Source organism: Bactrocera latifrons, unplaced genomic scaffold, assembly GCF_001853355.1.
Source record: "Bactrocera latifrons isolate USDA-ARS-PBARC rearing strain unplaced genomic scaffold, ASM185335v1 scaffold_253, whole genome shotgun sequence".
Classification (NCBI taxonomy): Eukaryota; Metazoa; Arthropoda; class Insecta; order Diptera; family Tephritidae; genus Bactrocera; species Bactrocera latifrons.
Window position 1 is genome coordinate 392038 of NW_017536108.1, and position 12222 is coordinate 404259.

General features: G+C 36.1%; 1 protein-coding gene across 1 annotated transcript in view; it reads left to right on the plus strand.

Annotated features, from left to right (window-relative positions):
* Window positions 1–8908, plus strand: part of LOC108969472 (alpha-tocopherol transfer protein-like) — a 13015-nt gene extending 4107 nt beyond the window's left edge. The window contains exons 2-3 of the mRNA XM_018934216.1: window positions 7878–8182; window positions 8265–8908. Coding sequence (XP_018789761.1) covers window positions 7878–8182; window positions 8265–8886 — 927 coding nt within the window. The 3' untranslated portion in view covers window positions 8887–8908. The remainder of the gene's footprint in view (window positions 1–7877; window positions 8183–8264) is intronic.
* Window positions 8909–12222: the final 3314 nt, after the last annotated feature.

A 12222-nucleotide genomic window follows, 5' to 3' on the forward strand; every position in this document is an offset into this window, starting at 1 on the left:
AAGAAAATTTTAAATAAAACAAAAAATAATAAAAAATATTTTATGTCTAGAGAATGCTTTTGCAAAGTCAACTTACCGCGACGCGTTGAAAAGCTTATTCACATAACTTATTATATCTTCATTTGTAAAGCAATTCGGTTATTAGCTCTCTTTGGCATTTTTTTTGTTTTACATTAAATCTGCATTAGTGCAAATCTGAATTAAAACTCTACAGGTCTTTTCAAATTCACGTTGTCTTTCCACACACGTATAAATTAACACTTGCGCTAGAAACACTTACTAAAGCTAATTGTAATCCTCAAAACTATCGCAGAGCGTCTGAAACCAAAACTTGCGAAAATCCATTTATTGCCTTTTTATTGCCACTTCCCGACACGCAAGAATGACAAATATTGACCAACATAAACAATCAACAAGTATGTTGTAAGTAACGTGCTTGTCAAATGCTTGCTGGCTTGGGTCAATAAACACAAACGGCGCTTTAGCGAAGCACACATACATACACAACAACTGTAAAAGAAACAAATTGCCATATATGCAAAAAAGTACGAAAAAATACAAGCAAATGGTGCAAAAAGCTGGCAAATATTAGACAATAGACCAAATGCTGTGGCAAGAGCGACCAAACAGGTTTGTTTCTGGTTTCTAGATGTTGCAACTTCTAGTGGCAGCAACACGCTCAGCAAATGTGCAAAGCTGGAAGCAGGTTGCAAGCACTTAGCGAGCTTAATCAAGTTGCAATTGCGGACTGGTAAGAGCTAGAAGTCTGCATGTAAGCGCATTTGTACACCGAAATGTGATTGGAAGGCATTTGTGTGCATTTACAATAGCAACAACAGCAAACTGATCAAGCGCGTCTAGCGCGATTCTACACGCTGCCAACGGGAGCAAAGCGCGCCAACAGCCGCATGCTATTGCAAGTATATTAACTTGATATTACATATATATATTTATACATATGTACATAATCTCATATATATATATATATATATATACATATAAACACACATACGTATGTGTAATTGCTGCGATTTTACGAGTAATTGCCTAATTTCCCCGCCAAAATAAGAGTTGCAAGCGATCTTGCAAGCGCTTACCACATGAAATTGTTGCCGTTGCATTACAACAACAAACCAATGGTGAATAGTATTGCTTTAGTTGTTGTAATTGCCGCTCAATGCATTTTCTGCACATGCGTGCAAAGCTTCGCATTCGCTATTGATTGCTGCAGCAAATAGCAGGCACCATCAAATCCGCCGCTTCCAACGAAAACGAAAGCGACGCACAACGTTACCGTTAGCTGCCTTCAACGGTAAGGCACATTTATTGGTCGTAGCCCCGAACGTGCGCACTAATTTCCACGACATAAATACCACAAAAGCAAAATACGAAAGCGTTGTTGCGAAAACGTGCTGCCTGCGTTTGCAACGACAACAAACAAATATAGTTATTATATTTTAAAATTTTATTATTGCCATAATTTTTTTAATTACACTCTGTAATTGCTTAATTTTGCCTCGCCGTTGCTGAGTTGGCGAAACGAATTCGCGCGAAATTTATTTCTATTCACTTTTATAAAAATAATGTAGTAATTTTGTATAAAGCGCTAAGTTTGGCCAGAGACAAAATGATTGCTCGCTTAATGGCGCAAAATTCGGTAGCATTTTTTAATTATTTATACGCTTTCATTTAAGATTTTAGACTCTTATACGAGGAAAAGTAAAACTGCTTTCACTTTATGCATTATTTTTTATGCAAAGATTTGTATATAAATTTAAATTTGTATAATGCGAAATGAGAAACAAATATCGGAGTTGCTTTCCAACACTTAAATATGTTAACTTGCCATTCACAATACTTCAAAACTTTGCATCTTGCTACAAAATCGCTTTTTGTTTATTTTTTATACCACAATCGCTACAAAAATCTTACGCATTGAATATCCAACAATTTTTTAACGATTTCAAAATTAACTAAAAAAAACCTGTATGTACAATTTACCATTCCATCTTCGAAAATGTCGTTTATTGCACATCAAAACAAGCAACATAACGCTGACGCTTCATTAAAGCTTTATAACATACTGGCTTCAATTGCAAAACTTTTAATAAGCTCTTTGCTTAGAATCTCAATTGCATATGAAAAATATTTTCAATGCATACCAAATTCACAACATAGTCGGTAGTTAGAATATCTAAATACAGAACAAAAGAAGATTAAAATTGTATTTCTTTCAAAAATTATCCAAATGCTTAATTTAAAAACCTTGTTTATAAAACAATAGCCCGATCTGCCAATAATTTATTACTCGATGCGTCCCATTAACTTCGCTGACCTTAAAAATTTCATATTTGGAAACTAAGCTTTTTTCAACTACATTAGAAACAGAAGCGATGCAATGTCGAAAGCACCAAATCAAAAAAAAAAACAAAAAAAACAAGTTATAATCCTATTTTTGTAAAATGGATTATGCTATATCATTTTCTTTCAGTTTTAGAACTTTGCATCACAGAGTTTAAAGCTAAACAAATAATTAAAGCGTAATATTAAGTTCAAAATGTCTGAACAAGTGAAATAGGGAATCACTTGAGTTCACAGAAGCTCCATAGTATAAAAATAATTCTTTAATTATCGAATTAGTCTCTAATAACGTTCTATTAAAATTTTTTTGTTTTCTTCCCTATGAAAAGCGAAACGATTTCCCTCATTTCTTCAAGTTCTCTCTGTCGCGCTTTTCTGACGTCACCACAAACTTTATATTTTTAGACACTTCTTTTTCTCCATCTAGCACAGGATATCCAGATCTGATCGGAAATCATAATTTCCCATTTGAAGTTTCCTTAGTCCCTTTTCTTGCTTATTTACAGTCTTGCTAAGCAGATAGATGCAAGGCAATTAATTGCCTTAGCATTACAACACGGTTTCGTGGAAGTTTTTTTATTTATTATGATATATCTAACCTAAAAAGGAAAAGGCTCTGCCCCAAATTTTGGTTTTTAAAATGAAGTTGTAGTTTTTAAACTCAAATCGAAGTATGTATTTGTAAATAAAATAAAAATAAATCTACAGGAGTGTCTCTCGAAGTGACACAAGCCACATAGTTTATTGGTATATCTGTGCTCCCTGACTCCACCTCCCTCCCTGACTCCACCTCCCTCGAAGTCCACTCGCTAACAGCATGTCGAGAAAGAGAATTTAAGTCTTCGATTCGCCATTTCTTTGCGCGCTGAACGCTGGTCTAAGAAATTATTGTTAAAGCAACAACAAGTTATGGAGTTGAACTCGTAGAAAACTACTATACCTCATTAAAGTGGTATAAGCACTATCTTCAAAGCCACCAATATTTACGTATACGCATTTTATACCAGGCTTGCTTACAGATAAACAAAGTATAAAAAATTATGAGAACTCGGAGTCTATTTGAAGCCTAAGAAGAAATAGCCAGATAAGGTGGGCATAATTGAAGTTTCTGGTTTAAAAAGAGAACGTTTTCGGTTGGGATTTTTTTCAGATTTTTTTTTTTTTTTGCGGTAACTGCTCTGTAGCCAACTTTAGTCCAGTGAAACCGATAAGAAACTACAACATGCTCAGCAAAGCCACCACAACTCTTATTTGGAAGTCCATACGCATTTGTACAACATTTCACAAAGTAATGCTAATCAATTAACCAAAGTATTGAGAGTATAACAGCAAATCCACATACAAGACGGCCGTCAATATCAATGAAATGAGCAAATAAATATTGCACAATATTAAAGACGGTGGGTGAGTGTGATGCTTTGCATTTGCTATATATATATATATACTATATATAAGTATAAATAAATGTGTGTGTGTATGTGTGTATGTGATCGCGGTTCATTCACATCAACGACAGTAGTTGGCTCGTATGTAAGTAAATCTGTTTTCCAGCAGTGTTGTTGGCATTGCATGACAGAGTGTTTATGCAAATTGCGTGTACAACTAAAACACCAGCAACAACCGCGTCTACTACCAGCATTAGTAATTGCAAGACGACTAACAACAACTAATTTGTCAGCTGTTCGTGGGTGTGTCTTGCAACTGTGAGCCACTAAACAGCGTTGCAAATACTCGTAAATAGTTCAACACAAATCTGCCTAAGTGACACATCACGATAGCATGAGTCGAAGGCTTGCTGTTGTTGTTGATGTTGTTATTGTAACAGTTGGTTGGTGTCGCTTGATTGCTATTTAATCAGTACCATGAATGAATCGAATGATTGACTGCTGATTGGACGGCCTGCCAGTTGAAGCATGATTGCGGAGTGAAGTTGAATGGCGGTTATATAACAATTTTTTTTTTGTTCTCTCAAATTTTGGAATGGAATTATGACAGTTCTTTGATTTCCAAATTCTTGGAAACACAGAGCAACAGAATGTTTCTAAGATTGGAATTCGTTTGCGTACTCGCAGATAACTATCAGTCCTTTGAAGTTTGTGCTTTTGGCTGCTCACACACTTTTATCTAGAAGTACCTTCTTGTTTTCATAAAAACTCATTTTTTTATTACTACACCCGTTTTTACGCATTTCGAGCGATTTATTTTTTGTTTCCTCTCAAAATGCTGAAAATAAAAGTAGTTGGATATTTTGACTTTGTTGTCAAAATTTGTTTTAAAGCATATTCAGGGCTTTTGGTATTTTAAGCGCCCTGTATAAAATAATTCTTACACAAATTATGTATGTGAGCCAATTGTTTTTATAACTGGAAAAATTGTTATTTCGATTCGTTTTTTTTATTGAAGACACATATTTCTGAATAGAGACCATCAAACTTTTCAATACCATTTTTATAGTACGATTTTTCCTTTGCTTTTTCCCAGCTAGCATTCTCTGGAGATCTTAGAACAGGAAATAGTCGTTGGCTACCAGATCTGGAGAATACGGTGGGTGCGGAAATAATTCTAAGCCCGATTTTTCAAATTTTGTCATCATATTCTGTGATTTGTGACACCGTAAAGTATTTTGGTGAAATAGCACTTCCTTTTTCTTCAAATGCGGAGATTTTATACGATTATATTCTTTACATGATCCAATAATACTATGAAATAGTCGCTGCTGCTGGTCCCTCCTTTTTCAAGGTAGCCAATAAAAATTATTCTAAGCACATCCCCTAATAATGAACGCCATAACTTTGCCGACTATTGCGTTTTTCTACGCTCGTGAGCTGGTTCATCGTGTACAGTCAACTCAAATGACTATGGATTGGATTTAGAAGTGAAGTGATGGAGCCATATTTCATTCATTGTCACAAACGACTCGGGTTTATTACTCTTGAACATCTCCAAACACTCCTGTCAATCATCAACTCGTTATTCTTATATACGATCACCATCTTCTGTCAACATTTTTGCCAGACAACCTTAGCAAAGCCAAAAAACAAAAATTGATAATAAATTTACTATTGCTACTGCGTCGCTATACTCTACATCATAATTTAAAAATACAAATAATTTCATGCCGAAACAATTTTCATGTGTATCGCAATTAAACGGCACTGTTATCGAAGCGTTGTCATCAAGCGTGACGCCACGCCTACAAAATTGAGAAATAATCTTCTTTTAAATTGAAGACGCAATAATAACTGCAACTGTTGACGGTATGTACTTGTATATACACTACGTGCACATGCGCACTTGCCATAAAAAAATTGCGAACAATCAAAAGACAATTAATTTATAATAAACATGGAAACTCGAAAAAATCTCATTAAAAGTAAGAAAAAATGATATTTTATTGTGTTTTTTTTTATTTAACTTTATTTATTTTATTTTAAATTATTTTATTTTTTGGAATTTTTTGTCGTGCGACATTACATCCCAACCACGGCTGAAGTGTTGAGTTCAAGCGATTTCCGTTCGTCAACTCAGAAGCGTGGTTTTGCGCATAATTAGCGGAAATGTGGCGTGATTGCAAACAAATAAACAAAAATTGCTCAAACCAAATGCCAATTTGCACTGGCTACATTAAGTTGTTTGCACACATTAATAAGTAAACAAGCATGCCTGACACACAGCTCAATATCAATACCGGCTTTGGGCGTCACTCGATGCGCTAAGCTGTTGGCAACCAAAGTTGTGGTCACCACGAGGCGGCAATGCGGCTTTGGCAAGCTCGCAGATATTGAAGAATCATAAAAGATTATAAAAAATTAAACAAAAATATTTTATTCATTAACTTAATCTTTATTACACAACATCACAGCAACTATATATAACTATGCATATACTTACCATGCATTTTGGTGAACTTCCTGCTATTATGCAACATCCAAAACCTGTTGCGCAGCTGCACGCAACATCAGCTAAAGAACAATATTAGAATAACCGAAGCAAGCGTGCATACTATACTATTTAGCTATGCGTAAAACAGGTCTGCATACCGGCCGCCGGAACTATTACTGCCCGATAGAATTAGCGCTCATCTCTGGTTGGCGTAAATATTTATTTATTCCACTTTAGCCGCATGTTTTTATGAATTTCATACATTTTTGAGCACACTTGTGAAAAAATACACAAACATACATTCACTTTGCATACATACAACGACATGAAGCAGCTCAGTTCACTTATACTATTGCGTTCGCATATTAACGTCTGCTTGGCCAACATCACTATGTTGCGAAACATTAGCATCAACATGTTGCGCAAATTGTGTGCAGACATGTTCGCTGTAGTCGCCGCAAGCTGTGAAGCAAAATTTGAAGGTTGTCTCTGTGTATATATTTTATTATTACTAATACGGTTTTTTTACTAATTTGGCTGTACAGGTTCAGGTTATATTTATCTATATAAATTTGCTAACAGAATACTTTACGAAAATGTTATATGTGGGTAGAAAATAGCAATAAACATTGAAAAACACTAATTAGTGAAAACAAAAATAATGTTTAGCGATTGCTTAGAAAAATATATACGTAAACTTTATTATATCAGTTTAATTCATTTAAGCCAATTACTTAATCGTTTCGCAGCACGTCAAGATTTGGAAATTTTAGAAAAAGTTTTATTTAATTATACCAGTTCTTAATTTTTATACCAATTTTCGAGCGTTTCACGAATATAAGGCAGAGTTAGTTTTTTTATATTTATACCAGTTTTTATTCTATTATACCAGTTCCTTTAGTTTAAATTAACTATTTGTTCGATTCGCCACACATCGTTATTCGCGTATAAAAAACATAAACAATTATTTATACCAATTTTTTTAGCTTGTTTTTCATTATACCAGTTATATGTATATTCAAAATTTACTAGACTTATCACACTGGAATGGGGTGAGTATAAAAGACAGGGTTGTTTTTATATTTATACCAATTTTTTTCCTACTGTTTGATTACACCAGTTTTATTGGTTTGTAAAAAATATATGTTCGGCACTCCAATGTTACGTAAACAAAATACCGCCTTAAAGGTTTACCACTTTGTTATGCCATTCTTTGGCTGCTACTTGATTATATTAATTCCTTTTTTCTATATAAATTATTTGATCCCTTCACCACACCTAACCTTTTGCGAATAAAAAATCATGATTTGAGACCAGCTTTTTATATTTACCACTCTCAAATCCATACCAATCTACGACACGCCTTCTCTATTGTTATGCACTTATACCAGTTATTTGCTTGATTCATTACTGTATATTTGGTTTCTATTTTGTTATGCCAGTTATAGGAGACTTAAAGATAGCAAATAGCTTTTATTTGTTTATACCAGACTTTATGCCAATCGTTTGTTCCACTTGCTCTTCTCTTTTGCCATTATGGCAATATATTTTAATTACACTGTTTCATAAATAATTTTATAATTCCAAATAAAATCAGAGAGTAATAACAATTTTCAATCTCTTCTCTCCAAAAGATGATGCTCATCCAGCCTACACCTCAACAACGCATCTCCATTCGTGAAGAACTTCGCGAACCTGAAAACCAATCGGATATCGATCGCGACATCAAACTCATACGCGAATGGTTGGACACACAACCGCATCTGCCCAAGGATATGGACGATGGCCGTTTGGCCACATTCTTGCGTGGCTGCAAATTCAGTTTGGAGAAGGTGAAAAAGAAGCTCGACATGTACTATACAATGCGTAATGCCGTACCGGAATTCTTCGCCAATCGTGATATTAATCGGCCAGAATTGGCAATGGTCTTGGATTACTTGTAAGTGTTTATGGTACAATATGGCAGCATTGATATCAGCTAAACTCATTTCGTTCTTTTTCCCACGCTCTCGCATGATTAGACACTGCCCAACTTTACCTGGTCTCACGCCCAACGGTCGCCGCATCACTTTCGTTCGCGGCATTGATGTCGACTTTCAGGCGCAGCACATTAACGATGCCGCCAAGGTGGCGCTCATGATCGGCGATATTCGCCTGTTGGAGGAGAAAGTCGGCATTGCCGGTGATATTTTCATTGTCGATGCTACGCTGGCTTCAGCACATCATTTTGCCAAATTCACGCCAACTGTGATTAAGAAATTCCTCATTGCTGTGCAGGAGGCATACCCGGTGAAGGTGAAGGAAGTGCATGTGTTCAATATTTCACCATTGGTCGATACGATCTTCAACTTTGTGCGCCCCTTCGTTAAGGAGAAGATACGCAATCGTATCACTTTCCACAGCAACATCGAAAGCTTATACAAGGCGGTGCCACGTGACTTGTTGCCCGACGAATATGGCGGCAAAGCTGGTTCGGTGGTCGAATTGAATCAACAATGGAGGAAAAAGTTGGAGGAATACACACCTTGGTTCAAAGAGCAGGAGGGCAAGAAGGCCAACGAAGCGTTGCGTCCCGGCTCACCGAAGACCAGCGACGATTTGTTCGGTATGGAGGGCACCTTCCGACAACTGAACATCGATTAGGTTGCACGGCTTCGAAATCAAATTTAATCGTAGTTGAGATTAGCGCTAGGATAAAATGGATGTACAGATACGGTTGCGTTCCGCGGCTTTCTCTTGCTTTCTGCTTTGAAGCTAGCTGCTGCTTTTTGTGCTCAAACTCGTATTATAGCTTAAATAAATTACAGACATCGCCCCATTTGTATAAATACCATTCGCTTGTGTGTATATGCAAATTATTAAATTTTACCATTATTATTATCATTTTGTTACTATTGTTCCGTATTGCCTCGTAATTTTTTGCAATTCTGTGCCACAGGCGCGCAAATTATTACTCACATTTGTACTTTTTATAATCAAATCTTTCACATTTTGTTATTTTGTTGTGTGGGTAAAACTTACTCATGCCAATCATTTCATTCTCTTTCCTATTATACTATTCGTTTATGTTTAATGAAATAAATAAAAATCAGAAAAATTGAAGCATTTTTTTACTATTGTACTAACGGGAACATAAAGAGGTGACGCTGAATATCGGTATCAATCATAATGCATCCAGCTATGCCTTAGTCAGTTTTCATATCCGTTGAAGAGCATCATTCTTTTAATTGCAACTGACAAACTTTTTCCCAAATTCTATATCCAATTAAGTTTTTTATGTTGAAGTAGAAACTAGCTACAGTCAGCAACAACAAATGAATTTCAAGACAACAGTAAAAAAAAATTAATTCGGTATGAAGGTAACGAGTTATGTGACATGTGGCATTATGATTTGTTATTGTATTTTATGGATATATTAGGTTAATCGGGCAGGCCAATAAGCCACACAAAGACCAATTTTGGTCATTTGCTATACCTCGATCCATCCTTCGAACGTGTGTCGTAAGTAGATAGTGACCAATTAGTATTCCCATCAGGTTCCTACAGTCTCTTCTATTGAGTGCCAATAGGAATTTTGTGTACTTCCGATTCGATTCCCTTCACGTAGCTCATTCCATCGGGTTTGGTTTTTCTTTACCATGCTTCTGCCGAGATCATCGTTTACAAAATGTATGGGTTTCCCAACGTTAATCAAGTTTCCGGATGTTAGCCGTACACCATCATTGGTTTCATTGCCCTCGCGGCTTTCGCAACAGCAAAGACCTCAGCTTGATATATACTGGTACAGCTACTTAAAAGGATGCTTTACGCCTAACTCTAGATTCAGTAACTCAGTATATTCCCGCACCAACTCCATCGTCCATCTTCGAGCCATCCGTATAGATGTTTGGACATATTTAAGTCGGTTAGGTCGAGATTCTTTTACAAACCTTGAATGAATGGAGAGCTAAATAAAACTTTCGAAGGATTGCGCACAGGTGCTTCTACACGACCCTGCGACACATAAGAGTCAAATCTTATACATGCAAGCCATATAGTTAAAATAAACATTAACAAAACTTTCAGCAACGCTTTTGTAAATTTCAAGCTTTCTAAAAGGGCTAGAACTAATAGTATACTACTTGGTATTACCGTGAAACTGTTCGTCTGAAGCAACCTGTCACCCTATTTGCTCACTTAGTATAAATAACTATGATTAATGAACTAATCTTGCTTCTTTAACCTCGACATCCACTGAGTCTCCCTGCCCAAAGCTATAGCTTGGTGAAATGTAACTAAGTCTTAAACTCTTGCATACAAATTCTGGCCACGGAATTGCAGTTGAAAGGAACTTCTTCTGATTCACATGATATGATATCAAATTAAATATTAAACTCAATATGGAGCATTTTATCGGAGTTTCAGCCGAGAATGAAAACCACTAATATCAATAAAAGTTGTAAGCAGCCTCATTATGAAGCTAAAAGTGTATTTTTATACGCTGAACATAGTATATTAAATTTGTCACGAAGTTTGTAACACCCAGAAGGAAGCGTCAGAGACAATGTAGGAACAAGAGAGATGATGCGTTATGATTGACGCCCAATCGCAGAAGAAGTTATTTCGTTATAACTTAAGAACTAGCAAGAATGTAATAATAAAAGGAATGAAGGATTAAAAACATATGATAACGTTGCCTTTAGGAGTTAGGTAGAGTTGTATTTTAGGAGTGGCGCTCCAAAGATTAAATTAACGCCGTAATGATCATTCGAGGTTGCCACAAATATAAATGATCGGTATGTTGAGCTGTGACAATTTAGCCATGTTCATCTGTCTGTCTGGCTGTGTAACAGACATAACAGTGTTCACTCTGTTGCCAAATTTTACTAACGATAAAGAAACATGATTGAATGATGAATTAACGAATTGTCGCCTGCAAAAAGCCGAACGGAAGTAAAAGTACACGAAAGGCTTGAATTTCCCAAAACTTTTCACAAATATCTATTTTAATACTCAACAAAACACACACACTGCGCACCATCTCTCTATGTCACATGCTCTTTCTCAGTAAAGCCTGAACACACTTACCGTGCATTGAAGTGAAATTTGTCTGGCAGACACGTGTGCATTGCCATTTAACTGTCCACTCAATTGTAGACCACTTCTCTTGCGAGTGCTCATTTACGCTACTTGCTCATATGTATAACAGTAGATATTTGTTCGGCCAAACAATAAAGCTTAACTCAAAGTTGAGTGAGTCGTAATGTTTCTATTTAAAGTAACAATTTTTGTGTGGGAAATAATTTTTGTTTTGGATTTTCAAAAAGTCCTAACTCAATTAATCGTTTGTGAATAGAAGAACGAAAATTATTTGAGCAGAAGGAGCAAATTTCTTACCACACTTCATTACAGTCCAAATTAAACTTATGCGGTTATGTCTTGTTCGTACGAGTAAATCTACCTGAGTGCCTTCTGCTGATGAAGGAAATAATAAATGTAGCAGAAAGGGAAATTCAAATGTTTATTCTTATTAATATTTATAAATGATGACCGGGTGTTGGGGTGATGGCGGGTTAGGATGACCGAGCATATCTTGCTAATCAGTATGAACAAAGATAGCTCCAAAATTTTTTTTATTTCATAATTCAAGATTTCTCCAGAAAGGGTACCTTAAAAAGAAGTAATAAGCGTAATTGGGATTTCTTCTTCTTCTTAATTGGCGTAGACACCGCTTACGCGATTATAGCCGAGTTAAAAACAGCACACCAGTCGTTTCTTCTTTTCTCTACGTGGCGCTCATTGGATATTCCAAGTGTAGCTAGGTCCTTCTCCACCTGGTCCTTCCAACGGAGTGGAGGTCTTCCTCTTCCTCTGCTTTCCCCGGCGAGTACAGCGTCGAATACTTTCAGCTGGAGCTTTTTCGTCCCTTCGGACAACATGACCTAGCCAGCGTAGTCACTGTCTTTTAATTCGCTGAACTATGTCAATGTCATCATATAT